Below are 16,416 nucleotides of genomic sequence, written 5' to 3'. Positions count from 1 at the left end.
GCAGTGTTTATTTTGCGCATATCTCAAAAAAATACCGCATTTTCAAAAGAACGAAACATATATAACGATAATTTGAAACAAATAAAACGCTGTTTGGCTTGTGTTATGTCACGGTGAAATAACGACAATTTAAATTGTATTTATGACCCCTTATCAAATATCACCGCATCAGTAATTAAACCCATTGCTTAAATAGTTGAAAAGTGTTTTGTTGTTTTGAATTCTAATTATCACGATCTTAAGTTTTATTTTTAACACATGCTTACGCATTCTTTATGTCATTGATCACTCGGTCATAAAGTATTTGCTTGACATTCAGGCCCCACAGGAAGTCCAAATGATTCCATTTAGTCTCGGGTAGGCGATACGCACTCTTCAGGGAATTCGGATCCATTACGTAGCGAAGACGATCCACATCGATTAAACTGGCAAAGTAGTCGTTGTCGCTGTAGTAAAGGTATGTGGGAACGTTTATGCCCTCCACATTGTAATCTTGTGGAGCCTTGGAGCCGTACTCCTTCTTGTTTCGGGTCGAACCGTAGTCGAATCGACGGAAATATCCCGAATTGTACTCCTGCAGATAGTGGAAGATCTGGTTCACCGAACAGCCTGCCGTGGTGGCCATTATTTCTGGGATCATTGACTTGTTCAAATATGGCGAGTTCCAGCCGCCCATGAGGAGCAGGCTGTTTGTGCAGATAACCTGGGATATAGCCTGATCACTGCACAATACAGCGCCAAGCAAATTCATGAGCTGAGTGTTTGGCAGAAACTCCATACTGCCGAATAGCTCAACAAAGGCATTTGGTTGTCCCAACAGAGGATCTCCTACGGTGGCTAGGGGACTCTCCATGTGCTCCATCCGAGCGTATGCGACTCTTAAATCGCGGAATCATCGAGTTGAGCACGAAGAAAACGGTGGTGCCCTGGGAGTGACCCACGAACGAGGTTGATCTACACCCGTGGCGTATAGGACGTAGTCTATCATGGCGGGCAGATCATAGATTCCAATGTCATGCCACTCGAAGTTTCAGAAGGGCAGCAGCAGCGGTGTGTGGGTTGCATGTTTCTTCGAATAGGTGTTGCCACGAGCATTGCCCATACAGACATCATAGCCAGCCTCAGAAAGCAGGTAAGCTAGGCCACTGTGTGGACCGCCCAATCACCCAGTCAGAGGACGAGCAGAGCAGACCGTGCATGAGGAAGGCAACAGGACGAGCGCCATCGTAGCCGGTATTCTTGGAGTATGGAATGCGGTGCATGGTGAGAATATATCCATCCGACGTCTGAACAGTATGCTCCTGAATCTCATAGCCTTGTGCTCTCACTAGAGTCAACTGAATAATACAGAGATATTATAATATAGAGATTCGTTTTTACCGTTGTCACAGAGCTCACCCGCCCGCCGTCGGCGGGCAAGGCTGTGGCCAGGCCTAGACATAGAAGACCCAGAAATACTTGGGGAACCAGCATTTTTGATCACAGGTGCAGGTACTTTACCAAATGGTGTGACCACTCATTCCTTTTATATACCCCCAAGGAACATCTGATAAGGACTGGAAGATTTGGTCGGGCAAATTTATGGCAGGCTATTTTCGCACAGAAACTACGTTCAATTCAACAAGACTGGTAGGTCGTTTGGGAAACTCATGAGCGATTTGCCAGAAGCGATAATACAGGTGGCTTCAAGTCTCACGACAAGTTGTGCAGCTATCACTCTGTGAATCTTGATAGCTGCGCTACTGGCGGTTACATGTAATTAGATTGTATTATCAGAATTTTCAACGACCTTCTGAAAGTTCAAATTGTTAAGCAAGCGATCCCAGATCTAGTTAAAAAATCCATTAGTAAAAGAAGCTATCGTAACGGGCGCTTCTTTATATAATTTTTTAGTTTTTGGCGCCCAAATTTAAATTTGGATTCAGTAATATTATAATTTAGAGGGCAGTCGATAGACACAGTATATAATATCGATATTATATATAATATAATATCGATGTGTAACAACCCCATAGAAAGGGGTAGGGACGACGAGCAAAAATAGCCTAGGCAAGTTGCAGACTTCGTACGAACCTCACCTCGCCGTTTGAGGATAATATACCTTGAAGACAAAATTGACTTGTTATCTTTTCAAGTTATATTAAGCAAATATAAATGCAAATGCATTTTACATTGCATGCGTTGCATTTTCCGTGCTGCTTTGCCTGTTGTTCATATCTTTTTGTAGTGTACTGTATTTATTATGTACATGAGCCAAGCGACAATAGAATCAAAAATAAATAAATAAAAAAAGACAATGCGTGAACGGGAAAGACATGATAGAGACCGCGACCGGGAAAGAGAGCGAGATCGGGACCGCGACCGAAGGTACCACTCCAAGTCCCCACCAGAAGCAGCCGGCAAAGCTCCAAACCCAAAAAAAAGAAGTCGAAGAAATCTAAAAAGTACTACAGGCGTAGTCGTAGTAGTAGCCGCAGCTCGTCGCGCAGCTCATCACCACGCAGTCCAAGCAGCTCCCGGAGCCGGCACAGCAAGAGTCGCAGTCGGGACTATAACAAATCTCGCTCTGCCTCCCAAAGGACAACCAGAGCACCGAGTTCGGAGAGCAATTCACGTTCAACGCCTCTCGCTAGCAACGTCAAGGGCATCGATTTGCTGGATACCAAAGTGCAGAAGGCCTTGGAAAAGATAGACGAGGATACCTTCAAGCCGTCAGCTTTCTTCAGCACCAAAGATCGTGAGGCTCCAGAGAAGGTTATCATAGATCTGAAAAACGAAACGGTGACCGTACCGAATCCATCGAACCCGGTCCAAACCGAAGATGTAATATTTCATCCCAACGTAAGTTGCTTTTCTCGGTTCTATCGTCCTCTTCTCACAAATATGTGTCATGTTTTCGTTTATCAGTTCCTTGGAAATCCTGACCTTAAGACGGAGAAATGGATTCGCAAACTTTACGTATATCGCCAAAAGTACATCCAGGAATAGTAAAATTTACAATTTTTATTTAAGAAACAATAAACGTATGTCTAGAATATGTCGCTGCCAGTTCTTCGTGCACGGAGAAATGCCTCCGATGAAGTGAGTTTCTCTTCGGCCGATGGTTCCTTGGGACTGCCGTCTGCCTGGAGGCTGCCCGCCTTGAAATCCTCAACAATCTTTTTCGAATAGACTGCGTTGAACAAGTCCAGACTGGTGAATTCTGATTGCACTACTTCCGGTGCTTTGTACGACACATAGGCCTTCAGCTTGCAGTCCGTTAGATCGGGCACAATAATATCGGGGATTTTCTAAGGGATCTCCACAAATTTTCCATCAACCAAGATGCCTGTGTCGCGGACGCCCCGCTTGTCAATGGGCACCGGGGGATTGGCCATGGTCTTTTGGGCCTCCTTAACCACGCGAGTGCCGCGCTTGCTGTGTACGTTAAATTTGCGAAAGTTCCGCTTGCCATCCAAGACAGCAGACGTGCTGATGGCTCTCTGCGGGCACTTGAGTGCCAATGGCACCAGTTTAATACAGTTTTGCATTTTTTTTGGTTCGAGGAAATTCCTGCTGGTTAAATAACAAAATTAGGAAACAGCAATCAGCTGTGAATTGTGCGCGCTGCCAACTTATGCTTATCCTCCAGCGCTGCCAATCTACTTTTCTCTGCAGTTACTCTCATACTTTTATCTTTACCTTTTTTAGGCAAAATCCAATTAAAGCGAGTATTTAAAATAAATCAGTCAAGTAAAAAATTGATTAATCAATCATATAAAACTATGTGGGCAGGGCTGAGGGTTCTATTTAGCTAGTAATATTCGACAGAATATCAAAAACCAGTAAAATGTATATCGTTAGTATATTTACGGTATATTTTTAAAGTGCGATGGTCTATTTTGGTATATTTCTGAGGGTCGGGCGGTATATTTGACCGATATATCCGCGGTCACACCGGGCACAACAGACGAGCGCGACTGTCAAACATTTGAAAAACGACGGCGCGTGTGATACCAATACCAACACAATGTCGGTATTGTATAGTCTTTGGTTTAATGATAGAATAAATCGCTTTTCTTATGAGAAAGCCCGCCGCTGAAGTTCGCTTCCACCGTGACGTGTGTGCGCCAAACAAATTCAGACAAAGTAAACAACTCTCTGTGTAATCAAGAAACAACCACCATGCTGTCGCTGCAGGAGCAAGTGCAGCAGCAACCGCCGCCACAACCCCAGACCTTTAATTGGCAACTGGAGGATTACGCCTACTTTCGAAAATGTGGAGAACTTACCACATCGCCGGATGTGCAGAGCTTTGGCTTCAATTGCGCCTTCTGCCCTGCAATTTGCCTGCCGTTCTCGGTGTTTATGGATCACATTCGCGGCCAGCATATTCAGGACGTGAGACGACGGTACGAGGACTCCGAGGATACAATCGAACAAACAACCCAAACAGATTTAATGATAATGGAAATGGACTGCCATGACATATTCCAACTGGAAGACCAGGACCAGACCACAACCGACAAATGCACGAAGAAATCAAATTTGACTGGAATGGAGATGGGAACTGGGAAGGAATCCACGATTCCATGGACATCCACGATAGACATGGACATTCAGCTGATGAATATCGTCGCAGCGACCCCCACAATGCAACTATCCCATGCAGTAGGAGCACCCGAAATAGATTTGGTTTATGTTATGGAAAATCCATTGCCACCCTCACCGCCGCCATCCGCGGACATTTCGGGTGACGAGCAGACCTGCCTGCAGGCACTGGGTCCGTTTGAAGTGCTTCATGAAATAGTGGGCACGGTCACGTCTACGCCGACGCCCTCACCTTTGGCTGGGCCTGGTGTTGGGGTCGCCGCTCCACTTCAACCGCCGCGATACGAGACACGACGCGTGGTAAGTTAATCGCCGATTCCTTCTGTACATTCGGTCTTTTTCCCGCTCACCCGCTCTGCGTCACTTCGCTGCCCTCTCTTGTTACAGTAAACGCTCTGCCGCGAGCGCCCTATATTGCTTGCTCTTCCAATTACCAAAGTAGTTTGCGCTCGGGTGATTCACTGTTGTTTCCCCTTTTCCTTCTTTTTATTCGATTTTTTAATGCAAAAATGGTTTTCCGCCGCTGTCTAGAGGTGGAGGAAGAGTTGAAGGCTGAAAGGCAGTTCCGGAGGAAGCTTAACCTGGTCACTTGACCTTCAAAATAACGGCGCAATGGCACACAACAAAATATTGAGAAAAAGTGTGTCGCTTCGTCGCCCTGTCCGTCCGCGCTCTCCCGCTCCCTCGTGTTTCTCCTTTGTTTTTTGTCTTCCCCTTTGAGTCCCTGTTGTTATCCACGGCCCTATGTTTTGGAAGCACAGAGAGAGAGAGAGAAAGAGAGAGACGTTTTGTCAGTTCGTCAGAGCCGTTGCTATTTTTGCTGTTCCGTTTGTATACACTTGCATAGGGTATTATCATTTTGATCAGATGTTTGCAACGCAAAGAAAATGGAGGGTATATTCTTGATCAGCATGGACATTTGAACGGTGTTATTTTGTGGTGCTTTTTTTAATCCCAACTACTGTTTCTTCACACATACTTACCCGTCTATGTGCAGCACTCAGCACTACTGTATGCAGATTTAAAAGTGGTATCAAAAGCTTCGGCCAAAAACTTTTCATGTTGCTTTTCTTCTCCCCTCAACGCGACGCAATTTTTCAGTTTCTTTTCATCTTCGGGGTTCCAATTCTGTTTTGTTGGTTTTGTTTTCGTGGACATGGAAATTTCGAAGAAGACACAACAATAACTTTTTTTGTGCATATGTCTCGTACGTAGGATCTGTGCAATTTCTGTGCCACCGAAAAAAATAAATACATACATACATATACTCAAAATGTGGGACACAAAAATTTCATCATTTTGGAAAAGCTTATACATAGTATATTTTCGGGTTTGTTGTGGCACGTTCTTTGTTGTGGATTTTTAAAAATAAAAACCTATTAAACGAGAATTAACGAAATTCGTGGACATTGTCAGCCTATACATAGACACCGAATTGGTTCGGTAGTATAATGTGTTTCGAATTATGCATATACTCGTACTCATATTCTGAGTATAACTCGTACCCGTAAATGGTCATTAAATAGAGTTTATATAATTTTCTAGCAACCCTCCCTGAGTTAATTGCTTTCTCTGTTCTGACATACACTTTAGGCCATGATGTAGATGCTTGTCAATGAGGAAGGTGGTAATCGGCCTTTAAACTATCAGACCATAGATTGGTAATGTTTTTCGTTCCCCATCAATTTGACGTAGTGAAATTTCAAGAGTTTTTCGCTCTTCCAGATAAATATAGACCAAAGATACAGGCCACTGTATTGACGCAATGTAAATGGTGGCGGTCACAGAATAACAGAACTCTCTGTGAAAAGTGAATGTGAATGCTGATAAAAATCATTTCCTATTTGCCCCTAGACCCCCGGCTACACGACACTTTCAATACAAATTATGGGTAATTTTTGGTCTTTTTCCTTTCGTTTTTTTATACCCGATACTCAAAATGAGTATTGGGGTATATTAGATTTGTGGTAAAAGTGGATGTGGGTAACGTCCAGAAGGAATCGTTTCCGACCCGAGTCGATTGAGCCATGTCTGTCCTGGCCGTCTGTCCGTCCGTCCGTCCGTCCGTCCGTCTGTCCGTCCCTATTAGCGCATAGTGCTCAAAGACTATAAGAGCTAGAGCAACGATGTTTTGGATCCAGACTTCTGTGATATGTCACTGCTACAAAAATATTTCAAAACTTCGCCCCGCCCACTTCCGCCCCACAAAGGGCGAAAATCTGTGGCATCCACAATTTTAAAGATACGAGAAAACCAAAAACGCATAATCGTAGAGAATGACCATATCTTTTAGACAGCAGAATCTGAATTGGATCGTATTATTATTATAGCCAGCATCAAGAAAACAATTTCATTTTTTCTCGCCCTATCTCTCTCTAACACACACGTAGCATAGGCGGCTTTGCTTAGAGTAAAACATTAGCGCCTAGATCTCAGAGACTATAAAAGCTAGAGCAACCAAATTTGGTATCCACACTCCTAATATATCGGACCGAGACGAGTTTGTTTCAAAATTTCGACACACCCCCTTCCGCCCCCGCAAAGGACGAAAATCTGGGGATATTCACAAATCTCAGAGACTATTAACGCTGTTAGATCTCACTATAAAACGTATATCTCAAAATTTCGCCCCACCCCCTTCCGCCCCACAAAGGACGAAAATCTGTTGCATCCACAATATTGCAGATTCGAGAAAACTAAAAACGCAGAATCATAGATAATGACCATATCTATCAGATTGCTGAATCTGGATCAGATCGGATCATTTTTGTAACCAAAAGCAAGAAATCAATTTGCAGTGGCTACGCAGCCCCCGACGTCACGCTCAGACTGATTTCCTGTCTCTCTCGCACGCACTCTTTGTCGTGTCGTTCAATATTAGCGGCGTCTGCCGGAGGAGAGCCATACTGACTTAGTATCGGGTATAACTGTAGAGTTGCGGTGTCCGCTGCAACTCACAACGTTCCCCCTCGTTTTGATATATTTCTTTGTCTGCCATCACTAAGTGAATAAACGATGGCGATGGTGATGGCGATGACAATGACGCGCGTCTCTCCAGCCAATTTGAGTAATTTAACATTCGCCCGAGCTAACGATCGATCGATCGATCGATTCGACTCGACCGATCGTTGCCCCAGACAACCCAATCAGTCCTCCTCTCTGACTCCCAGTGCCTCTTTATCACCAACCCCACCACGCCTTCGCGTCGGGGGTAATAAAATAATTGTAGATTTCTGTCGATGTTTTTAGCTATGGGAAATGGCTTAGAGATAAGACGGCTAAAAGACGGCGAAAGCGCTGCACTTGTAAATTGGAATTTTTAGAGCACCTGCCATAAAGGCGATCGCTGCCCATAAATCATTGTCCAAACAGAGTGACATATAGAGATCGTCATACCATAGGTGACGTTAGTATTGGCAGAATTGGTAGAGTTTTATGGATAATTATTGCTCCACAATGATGATAAATATTTATCAACTATATATGTATGTACTCGTAGGTACATTTCTTGGTTCTTGGAACCCATTATATGTTGAAAAATCTCAGAAATTATTACCAGAGATTAGTTATTTGCTTTTTATTATCAGCAAACAGTATCTCGAAGACTTAGCCACATCTAAATCATCGATAATCCGTTGAAATCAAAGTATAATTCACCGAAAACTATCCCATATATCACTGGCTATAATCTTAAGTCGGGGATATCACTGTGCTGGTTTATTATGTGCCCCAACGATAATTCCTTTCCCATATTTCAACATCTTCGGACAGTGGCGTTTTATGGCAACGTTAACCATTCTTGAGCCCAAAAATGTGGTGGCTGGGGAGGCATTTTGACAGGCGATGCCTCAGTTTTATCAGTCACAGCCGCGCAAGTTTAACTAAACATTCAACATTTTGGGAAGGTGGAAGGTCTGTCTGGGGAAAGAGGGCTTAGAGTGCGGTTTCCACCCGCAACCAGGCCGCTGATCGATCAGCTGACGGGGTTTTATAATCAGTCTAATTAAATTAAGGCTGCCTTGTGACAGACTCCGCCGGCCTGACGGTCTGACGGAAGTTATTTGTTTAAAGTTTTGGCCACGACTCCGCGCTTAAGAGCTCTCCGACCTTTTCAAACCGAACGCATTTCGCTTTGTCAGAAATTGATTGCACCGTAATGCCCCGCGTAGTACGAGGATTATCTTTGATTTTTCGACTTTTGTTTGTATTTTCTTCCCGGTTCTAGCATTCTCTATAAGGTTTCCCGCCCCAAGCTTTATTTTCGTCGGTTGCATGGGCTTCCTCCATCAGAGGGCGTGGGCCAGGCCATAAAAGAAATGAATGAAACCCTCCCGCAGGTTGCGTGGAACCACACACCAAGTATTGCTCATAATTTATTAGCGCACGTTTCGTTTATATCATTCCATTCCATTCCAGTCGAGTCGAGTCGGGTCTCGTGTTCTTCCGGATTTTGCATGTCGGTGTTTTGCCTGTTGTCATATGGCTTTGGGGATATTTGATATAGCCTACAAATGGGAGCGTGGCCCATCATTCGCATCAATGTTTGAGTTTTGGTAAATGTCGATCAATAAGAGCCCTCCCTTGGGGGTGTCAAACGATTCACTGGGAACAATAAATTGAACATAAAACGGGGAAAAAACCGAACCGAACAGAACACCTAAAACTTGCAATCATTAAGCAGGGCCGAATACACAAGTTGACACCATTTGCCAGCGATTCGGCATGGCTTTCCATGCCCAAGGCCTTATAATGGTATTACCCATAAGTGCAGCATTAACGGGCTTTGCCATGAATCTTTTTATTTGCACTCGGCCCATACCCAGCTCAGCCCCCGGCCACATCCAAAGCTCCACACACATTTGGCCAGTGGCTTAACTGGAGCGCGTTCTAATTAATAAGTAAGAGATTGGGAGGGGGGGCGGAACGGGGCTCCACCAGCAGATCCACCGCGATAATCGGCAAATGGCTACGATGTCGAAATACAAAATGGTAATGGAAACGTATCGGAATAAGTGTATTTCTATTAATTAGTTTGAGGCGAAAACGAAAACAGCATCGCAACATCGCATCATCATCAAAGGAACTTTTGATTGGCCCTGCCCGCATATTTCTTGGTGACAAATGCAATAAACAATCGTTTTTAATTGACGAGAAAACATCAGAGTGGACCACCCCCCTCCCCCCAACCCCATTACCATTACCCTCTTCATCCATTGGCATGGATGACGCAGCTGCTCGCACTCGCACTCGAACCCGGAATTGAAATCGGAATCGGAATCGTTCGCCATGGAGCCGCACTGCAAGTGTGGATTCTGCTTATCGCTTAACTTATTCCTTATATTTAGTCTTGGGAAAGTTTGACCACATACATTCCTTCCTTTCGTTGAAATGAAAATATTCAGATGTCCTTAATCCCTGCCCCAACACAATCTATTCCGCCTTCGAAACATCACTTAAAATGCATTGCTGCACTGCCTTCCTCCCACCCTATCAGCCCCTGACAATCCCTTGATAGTTTCGACCCCTTTCCATTTAAAAAATATATAAATAAACCATAAGGGAGAAACAAAACACACAGCTAACTCAATCAAATTGGTCTGCGATCTGGTTTCAGTGCAGTATACCCGGAGAAGTCCAGTCCCTGCCCCATCTATTGGCGCCCGTTGACGTTGCCGTTGCCGTCATGGTAGCGCCTTTTGTTTCTGTTGTTGCTTATTGAATTTTTATGCAATTTTGTTAAACAGTTAACTGGATCAATTATTTGAATTGCGTGTTCAGTAAACAGACACAGAGAAAAGGCAGGCAGACTGGACACGCCTTAGAAATGTGTCTGTCGTGTGTCGAGTGTAGGTGTCTGAGCGGTCCGAAGAAGCGGCAAAGCCCGTCTAGCCTCGCATTTGTTTGCCTCTCTCGCCCGACACTCGACAATAAAACACAAAAGAATAAAATAAAATAAAATAAAAGCTAAAAAGAAGAGCACTAAGAAACAGCTGCTCAACCATTTGCACTATTCAAATTTCTGATATGGTCGGTCTCTACAGCGATGTACAGCGACGGATATGTGCTGTAGGGATATGCAACTATTTCCTGTTGCTAGGTAGACAACGACGTCAAGGATAGACCCAGGCCATAGAGGGTCAGCCGGCGGGTCAAGCTTGAGAATACGACTGAGAGAGAGAGGGGTAACTTTAATGGGCTTTCAGTTCCCTTCGCTCACCTTTTTGGGGTGGCGTTCATTTCGTCGAGAGTTGGGTGTGACCCGAACATGTTTTTCCTGGGTCCAACAGAGAGGGGTCGAAACTTTAATTTCCACGTTTTTAAATTGCATTCTCGATTGGGCCAAGGCTTTTTTTCTTTTTTTTTTTTTGTAGTTGTGTGCAATTTTTAGTTATTAATTAACTTGGAAAGGGTTCCGTTCGTTTTTAATGGAAAAGGTTAGGCCAAGGCCCCTTTTCGAAAGGTGAATGAGAGTGGTTGAGTTCCGCTGAAATGCCATCCAATTAATCAGAATCCACTCTGGCCAGTAACCCCAATTGGATATTGATTATTGGACTACCACTCACTGGGCTTGTGGACACAGCTGTAGCTTTGATAAACGTCAGCAGGGGAATGATTTTAATGGAGTTTCCCCGTACCCTTTAATTGGCTATCGTACGACACTAGAAATTAGTGTTGGGTAAACATTGCTCATTTTGGTGAACATGTTCACTTGTTCTTTTTTAGTAAGTGAGTCAACTCACTCATATTGCTCACTTGCTCTCTTAGATTGCTCAGTTACTCACTTGTTCAGTTGCTCACTTGCTCAGTTGCTCTGTTGCTCACTTGCTCAGTTGCTGACTTGCTCACTCAGTCGTTCACTATTCATGCACAGATGGTTCCAAATTTCACTATACTTTCGAATTAGCGACATACTGAATATTTGAAAGAGTAAACAGCTTTGCCGGTAATACAAAAAGTTTGAAGTAAACGCAAATATGAGCAACAGCTGCCAGATCGCAAAATGACCTTTGAGGAGCAAAATTGCGCAAAAAGTGAGTAGAGAACAAGTGAACAAAAATGAACAAGTGAACAACAAAGAACAAGTGAGCAAAAAAGAACAAGTGAACAACAAAGAAAAAGTGAACAACAAAGAACAAGTGAACAAAAAAGAACAGCTTGGAAGGAACATGTTCAGTTGCTCACTTAAGTGAACAACTCTTTTTTGTTCACTCACTCATGAGCAACACAACACTACTAGAAATGGTCATTAGCTTGGACTCAAATGGTGGTTAATGCCAAGAGCAACATTTCCGTAGTACCATTTTAGTTTAGAACTCTTTCTACTTCTGTCAGCCACAAAGGACACTCTTGAAATAGTGCATAATTATTAGAACAGTTTAGCCCGAAGCTAATGTACCAGCTTTTGGGCTAATCGTTACCAATACCACAAATCCCAATTAAGTCTCCCCAAAGAACGTTTTATTATACTTTATCTACCACCCCCAATAATGATATCGACTTTTTATGGGCGGGTATGGAACAAAAAAGAGGTGATAAAACATGGACGATTGTTGGGGCCCGGCCACTCGCCTTCCGCTCTAATTCCAGACAACTTCAATTACAACTACTGGAAGCAAGGGTAGAGCTAGAATACCCTCTCGCAGTGGGGACAACCAGTAGGAATTATTCGTCGAATGGTGCAAAATTCCCATAAGCGAAAGGAAACATTTGTTTGCGTTGCTAACCTCTAGTCAAAGCTGAGGGTGTGCCATTACAATATATTATGTTTCACGCGATGCCGATCATAGCGGGTGGGAACCGGTTAGAACTGCTTATCACATATGTACATATACCGTATCTAATGTTTGCGCCCCAGTCGACCGGTAGGACAAAACATTTGCTTACGCAAATTAATTTGTCTGTTTCTGTATCGATTTCTGTTCTCAATGGTACCTATGCACTGTATATGGGGTAGGTCGGAACTCGTTTGGTTTTCGAGGGATCAGGGGAATAGCATATCGGATTGAAGTTACATATATCCACCCAGCGCCTTGAATTATTCATGCATACTCGTATGTTTCATTCATGGGGACAATACAATAGAATGCGAAGAATGAGAACGATTAGGCGCTCGCTGGCGAGGGATTCGGTTTGTATATTTTTCGAAACGCAAAGCAACAACCAACAGGGGAGCAAAAAGATATATAGTACACATCGAAATGTGTACATATAGTAGGTATGTATGCCATATGCAATGCCGATAAGAACAATGACGACGACAACGACAACGTAGACGACACAAAGGCCAATAGCCGCTGATATTGGAGGAATGGGAACTGTGAACTGTGGCGAGGAGAGCGGACTTTCCCTTTTTGTTTGAGTTCGTGTTCATGTGATTGTTTTTGTAATTGTGTGCTTGCTTGTTCCATCGATAAACCCAACCCCTCGCAATCCTCTGAGGCTGGCCAAGATCATGTGGCCTGGTCATTGCTTATCTTAAAGATACAAAACACAAACAGAAGCAAATCAAAAATGTATTTATTTATGCGAAAAATTTATGCTTGTTGGATCTCCAGGCAATGCAGCGCCAGCTTCGTCAGGCGGAAAACCAGAATGCAAAAGATTCCAACCGGCAAGAGGCGGAGGCAGAGGCAGAGACAGTGACGGGAGCGGCAGATGCAGAACAGTTCTCCCCCGAAAACGTGTCGGAGGTAACACCGCCAGCGACGCCTCCAACCCCAGGGCCGCCCACGTCCCCCACGAGTAGCATTGGCAGCAACGTGGACTTCCAGGTGGTGTGTAAATATATATATATGCCAATGATGGCCCCTCCCCCATATGATCGTTCTCTAAGAGATCCACCTTTCCCTTCCTGCAGCGCACTCGTCGCGAACTGGAACGAAATCGAGAATTCGTTGGCTCTCTGCTGGCGGCTTATGAACGCATGGAAAAGTTGTGGAATCCCCGGCATCCCGACTACAAGTACAATGCCAAGCGGAGTGTTTACGGAGGACTGGCTGCCCCACTGGAGGGCATCTGCCAGATGCAGCTGACGGGCGTCGAAATATTTGCGGTACTCAAGGAGCTGCGTGGCCGCTATCGCCGGGAGCTGAGCAAGCTAAATGTCCTCGGCGGGAAGTACAAATCCCGCCTGTGGTACTTTGACAAGATGCACTTCCTCAGAGGCGTCATCGAGAACAAGCGGGCCGAAAGGGAAGCCAAGGTAGGTAGCCAGATACGGGACTCTCGTATCGCACATCGCACTCATCTGGAGGAGTACTTACAGATCAGCAATGATAGCACCGAAAGCGAAAAGTCATGCGAAACCGATGGCGAGTCCTGCAGCAAGTCTGTCCTGTATCGTGAGGTGCTCAGCTTCATACTGGATGCGTTCAAGCGGCTGGAGTGCTTATGGAATCCCCAGCACTACGAGTATACCAGCTGCTGCAAGAAGGAGCTGTACCGGGAGATCTCCGCCCAATTGCAGGAGGAGCTCAACTACGAGCTGAGCGGCGAGGAGTGCCACAAGGAGATACTGAAGCTGAGGACGCGCTATCGCAAGGAGCTGCGCATGGTGATCAAACACAAGGGATTGTATCTGCCCAAGCTCTGGTGCTACGACGAGATGGAGTTTCTGCATCCAATACTCCAGGAGCAGATCTTTAACAAGATCAGCAAGGTAGGTCTACTGATTTTCTACATTTCTAGAACCTACAAAATCCATTCTTTGGCTTTGCAGAAGGTCGGTGTGGTGGAGACCAACCAGAAGACGAAGTTCATCGATGCCAGCCCCATTGAATTCGGAAGGGCAGAGGATCAGCTGCAGTTTGTGGAGATCTATCGCAATTATGCGGCGTTGTGGGATGTGGATCATCCCGACTTTAGATCGAATGCCTACCGCAGTCAGGCGCTGGCCCAGATGTTGGACGAACTGAACATAACCTTCCATACGGCATATGCCGCGGAGCAACTGGAGAAGACTCTGTTCGATCTGCGCAAGGAGTTTTCAGCGCAGAAACGGAAAATACTCACCAACCCAGGGGACTCGTGCAGCATTCCCCTGCTGCACGCAAGACTGGCAGACTTTTTGGAACAGAACCTGGGGCCCTTCCGATGTGACGTCTGCTCGGAGCTCATCAAGACCTGCGACCAGTATAAGGTGCATCGGTCCGGGCACGACAGCACCCCGCCCTTCATATGCACGCTCTGCGGCAAGGGCTTCCAGATGCCGTGCAATCTGACGGTGCACATTCGACGGCATCGGCGCGACTTTCCCTATGCGTGCGAGAAGTGCGACAAACGCTTTGCCACCTCCACAGAGGTGGCCATCCACCTGCGGACGCACACTGGAGAGCGGCCCTACATTTGTGACCTGTGTGGGAAATCTTTCAAGACGTGGTCCTTCTTCGATATACATCGGCGCAGGCACCTTAACCTGTCGACATTCAGCTGCCCCATCTGTGCAAAGGGGTTCTACGAGAAGAATCGCTTCACCGACCACTTGAACTCCCACTGGGCCATACGCAAGCACCTGTGCACGGTGTGTGGCAAGACCTTTACCACCTACGGCAATCTCAAGAAGCACACCGAATTGCATTTGGCCGTGAAGAAGTACAAGTGCTGCTCGTGCGGCAAACGATTCGCCCAGTTTGCCAGTCTGCGCTGGCACAAAAAGCGGGCACACAGCTCTGGGCAATCGTAGAGAGTTAGCTACGAGTTGTACAACTTATATTGCCATCATCCACTTGAAGATATTGCTAGCTGGAAGTGTACTTATCTAGCACTAAGTAATGTATTTATTTACTATTTAAGTAAGTCTGTTATATGGCCTGGTCCCTAGAGTTCGCTGCTTGAGTTTGTAGTGTTCAGTCTTCGCCAGTGAGTTAGGGCCAGAGCCTATTTAGGCTCTAACTCCGACATTGGCCAATAGATGGTTTTTTTCTGACCTCATGTTAATAGGAAGCTAGGTTCGAAGGCGCGCATTCTTGCTGTGCTCGGGTCCAGCTCGTCGGATTGGTCGGGGTTCTTTCTTCCCTAGCTACACAGTTTTCCTGACACAAATCAATATAATGCGCTTCAAAAAAAAAATAAACAGGATCTCGACGTTAATATCAATAACCAATAAAAAAAAAAAACTCATTTCCACTCTGCGCCGATACGCATTTAGAAAACGCTTAGAAAAAAAGTGTAGTTCGTCTTCTGTCTGATGGAGGGAACAGCGGTGATGTATGTCCCTAGTCTTTACCCTCCCAACCATGACAAACGCGTTTACATTCGGGCGTTGTCCCAATTCAAAGATTCAACATCTTCTAGTGCATTTTGAGGGAGATAAGCATAAGTACTTGACGGACGGAGACAATATTTAGCTTAGGCAGACATATTCATGATTACCAATTCATTTTATTTTTATGTCAAATGTCCCTAACCATAAGAGATTGTATTGATATATATATATTTTTTTTACATAAATTACAGATATAATCCGATTCCTTACATTTACAAATAAACAAAAATATACAAACTTCCTTCTTCTTGGATCAGCAAAAAAAAATTTAAATATTTGAGCATTTGAGGGGGAAATATTCTTTCAAATCAGTATATATATATCTACCTTAACAAACTTACGCCTGCATTGGTGTATAGGCATTGTGGTTTCAGCCACTAGTGGTACTCACAGTAATTGATGAAACTCATCGGTGTATCGTTGGGCCCAAGATGACTTTGACGGATTCATTTATATACGCTGTGTAATTTAGATGTTGGTCAGTTTAAATGTATGTATATATATAAAGAGAAACACATTATCCCAAACTCATATTGCTCAGTTTTCAAAATATACATTAATCA

At 44.6% G+C, this 16,416-nt stretch overlaps 1 protein-coding gene and 3 pseudogenes across 1 annotated transcript; 2 read left to right on the top strand and 2 right to left on the bottom strand.

Moving 5' to 3' along the window:
- Positions 1-247: 247 nt before the first annotated feature.
- Positions 248-1,480, bottom strand: LOC117190917 (annotated as a pseudogene).
- Positions 1,481-2,121: 641 nt separating this feature from the next.
- Positions 2,122-3,037, top strand: LOC117190566 (annotated as a pseudogene).
- LOC117190567 lies at positions 2,986-3,575 on the bottom strand (annotated as a pseudogene).
- Positions 3,576-3,958: 383 nt separating this feature from the next.
- On the top strand, positions 3,959-16,090 carry LOC117185961. The gene is made up of 5 exons (XM_033395624.1): positions 3,959-4,890; positions 13,146-13,364; positions 13,448-13,792; positions 13,856-14,248; positions 14,309-16,090. Exons 1-5 carry the CDS (start codon positions 4,165-4,167, stop codon positions 15,269-15,271), a joined length of 2,646 nt encoding a protein of 881 aa, XP_033251515.1. The 5' UTR covers positions 3,959-4,164; the 3' UTR covers positions 15,272-16,090.
- The last annotated feature ends 326 nt before the right edge of the window (positions 16,091-16,416 follow it).

Source organism: Drosophila miranda (assembly GCF_003369915.1).
Source record: "Drosophila miranda strain MSH22 chromosome Y unlocalized genomic scaffold, D.miranda_PacBio2.1 Contig_Y1_pilon, whole genome shotgun sequence".
NCBI lineage: Eukaryota > Metazoa > Arthropoda > Insecta > Diptera > Drosophilidae > Drosophila > Drosophila miranda.
This window is presented reverse-complemented; position numbering and strand designations above follow the sequence as displayed.

Bases quoted from the DNA above. Each gene is read 5' to 3' on its own strand.
- LOC117185961 (XM_033395624.1), top strand. From the start codon at position 4,165: ATGCTGTCGCTGCAGGAGCAAGTGCAGCAGCAACCGCCGCCACAACCC. The intron at 4,891-13,145 runs GTAAGTTAATCG...TTGGATCTCCAG, and splicing joins GATACGAGACACGACGCGTG to GCAATGCAGCGCCAGCTTCG. The intron at 14,249-14,308 runs GTAGGTCTACTG...TTGGCTTTGCAG, and splicing joins TCTTTAACAAGATCAGCAAG to AAGGTCGGTGTGGTGGAGAC.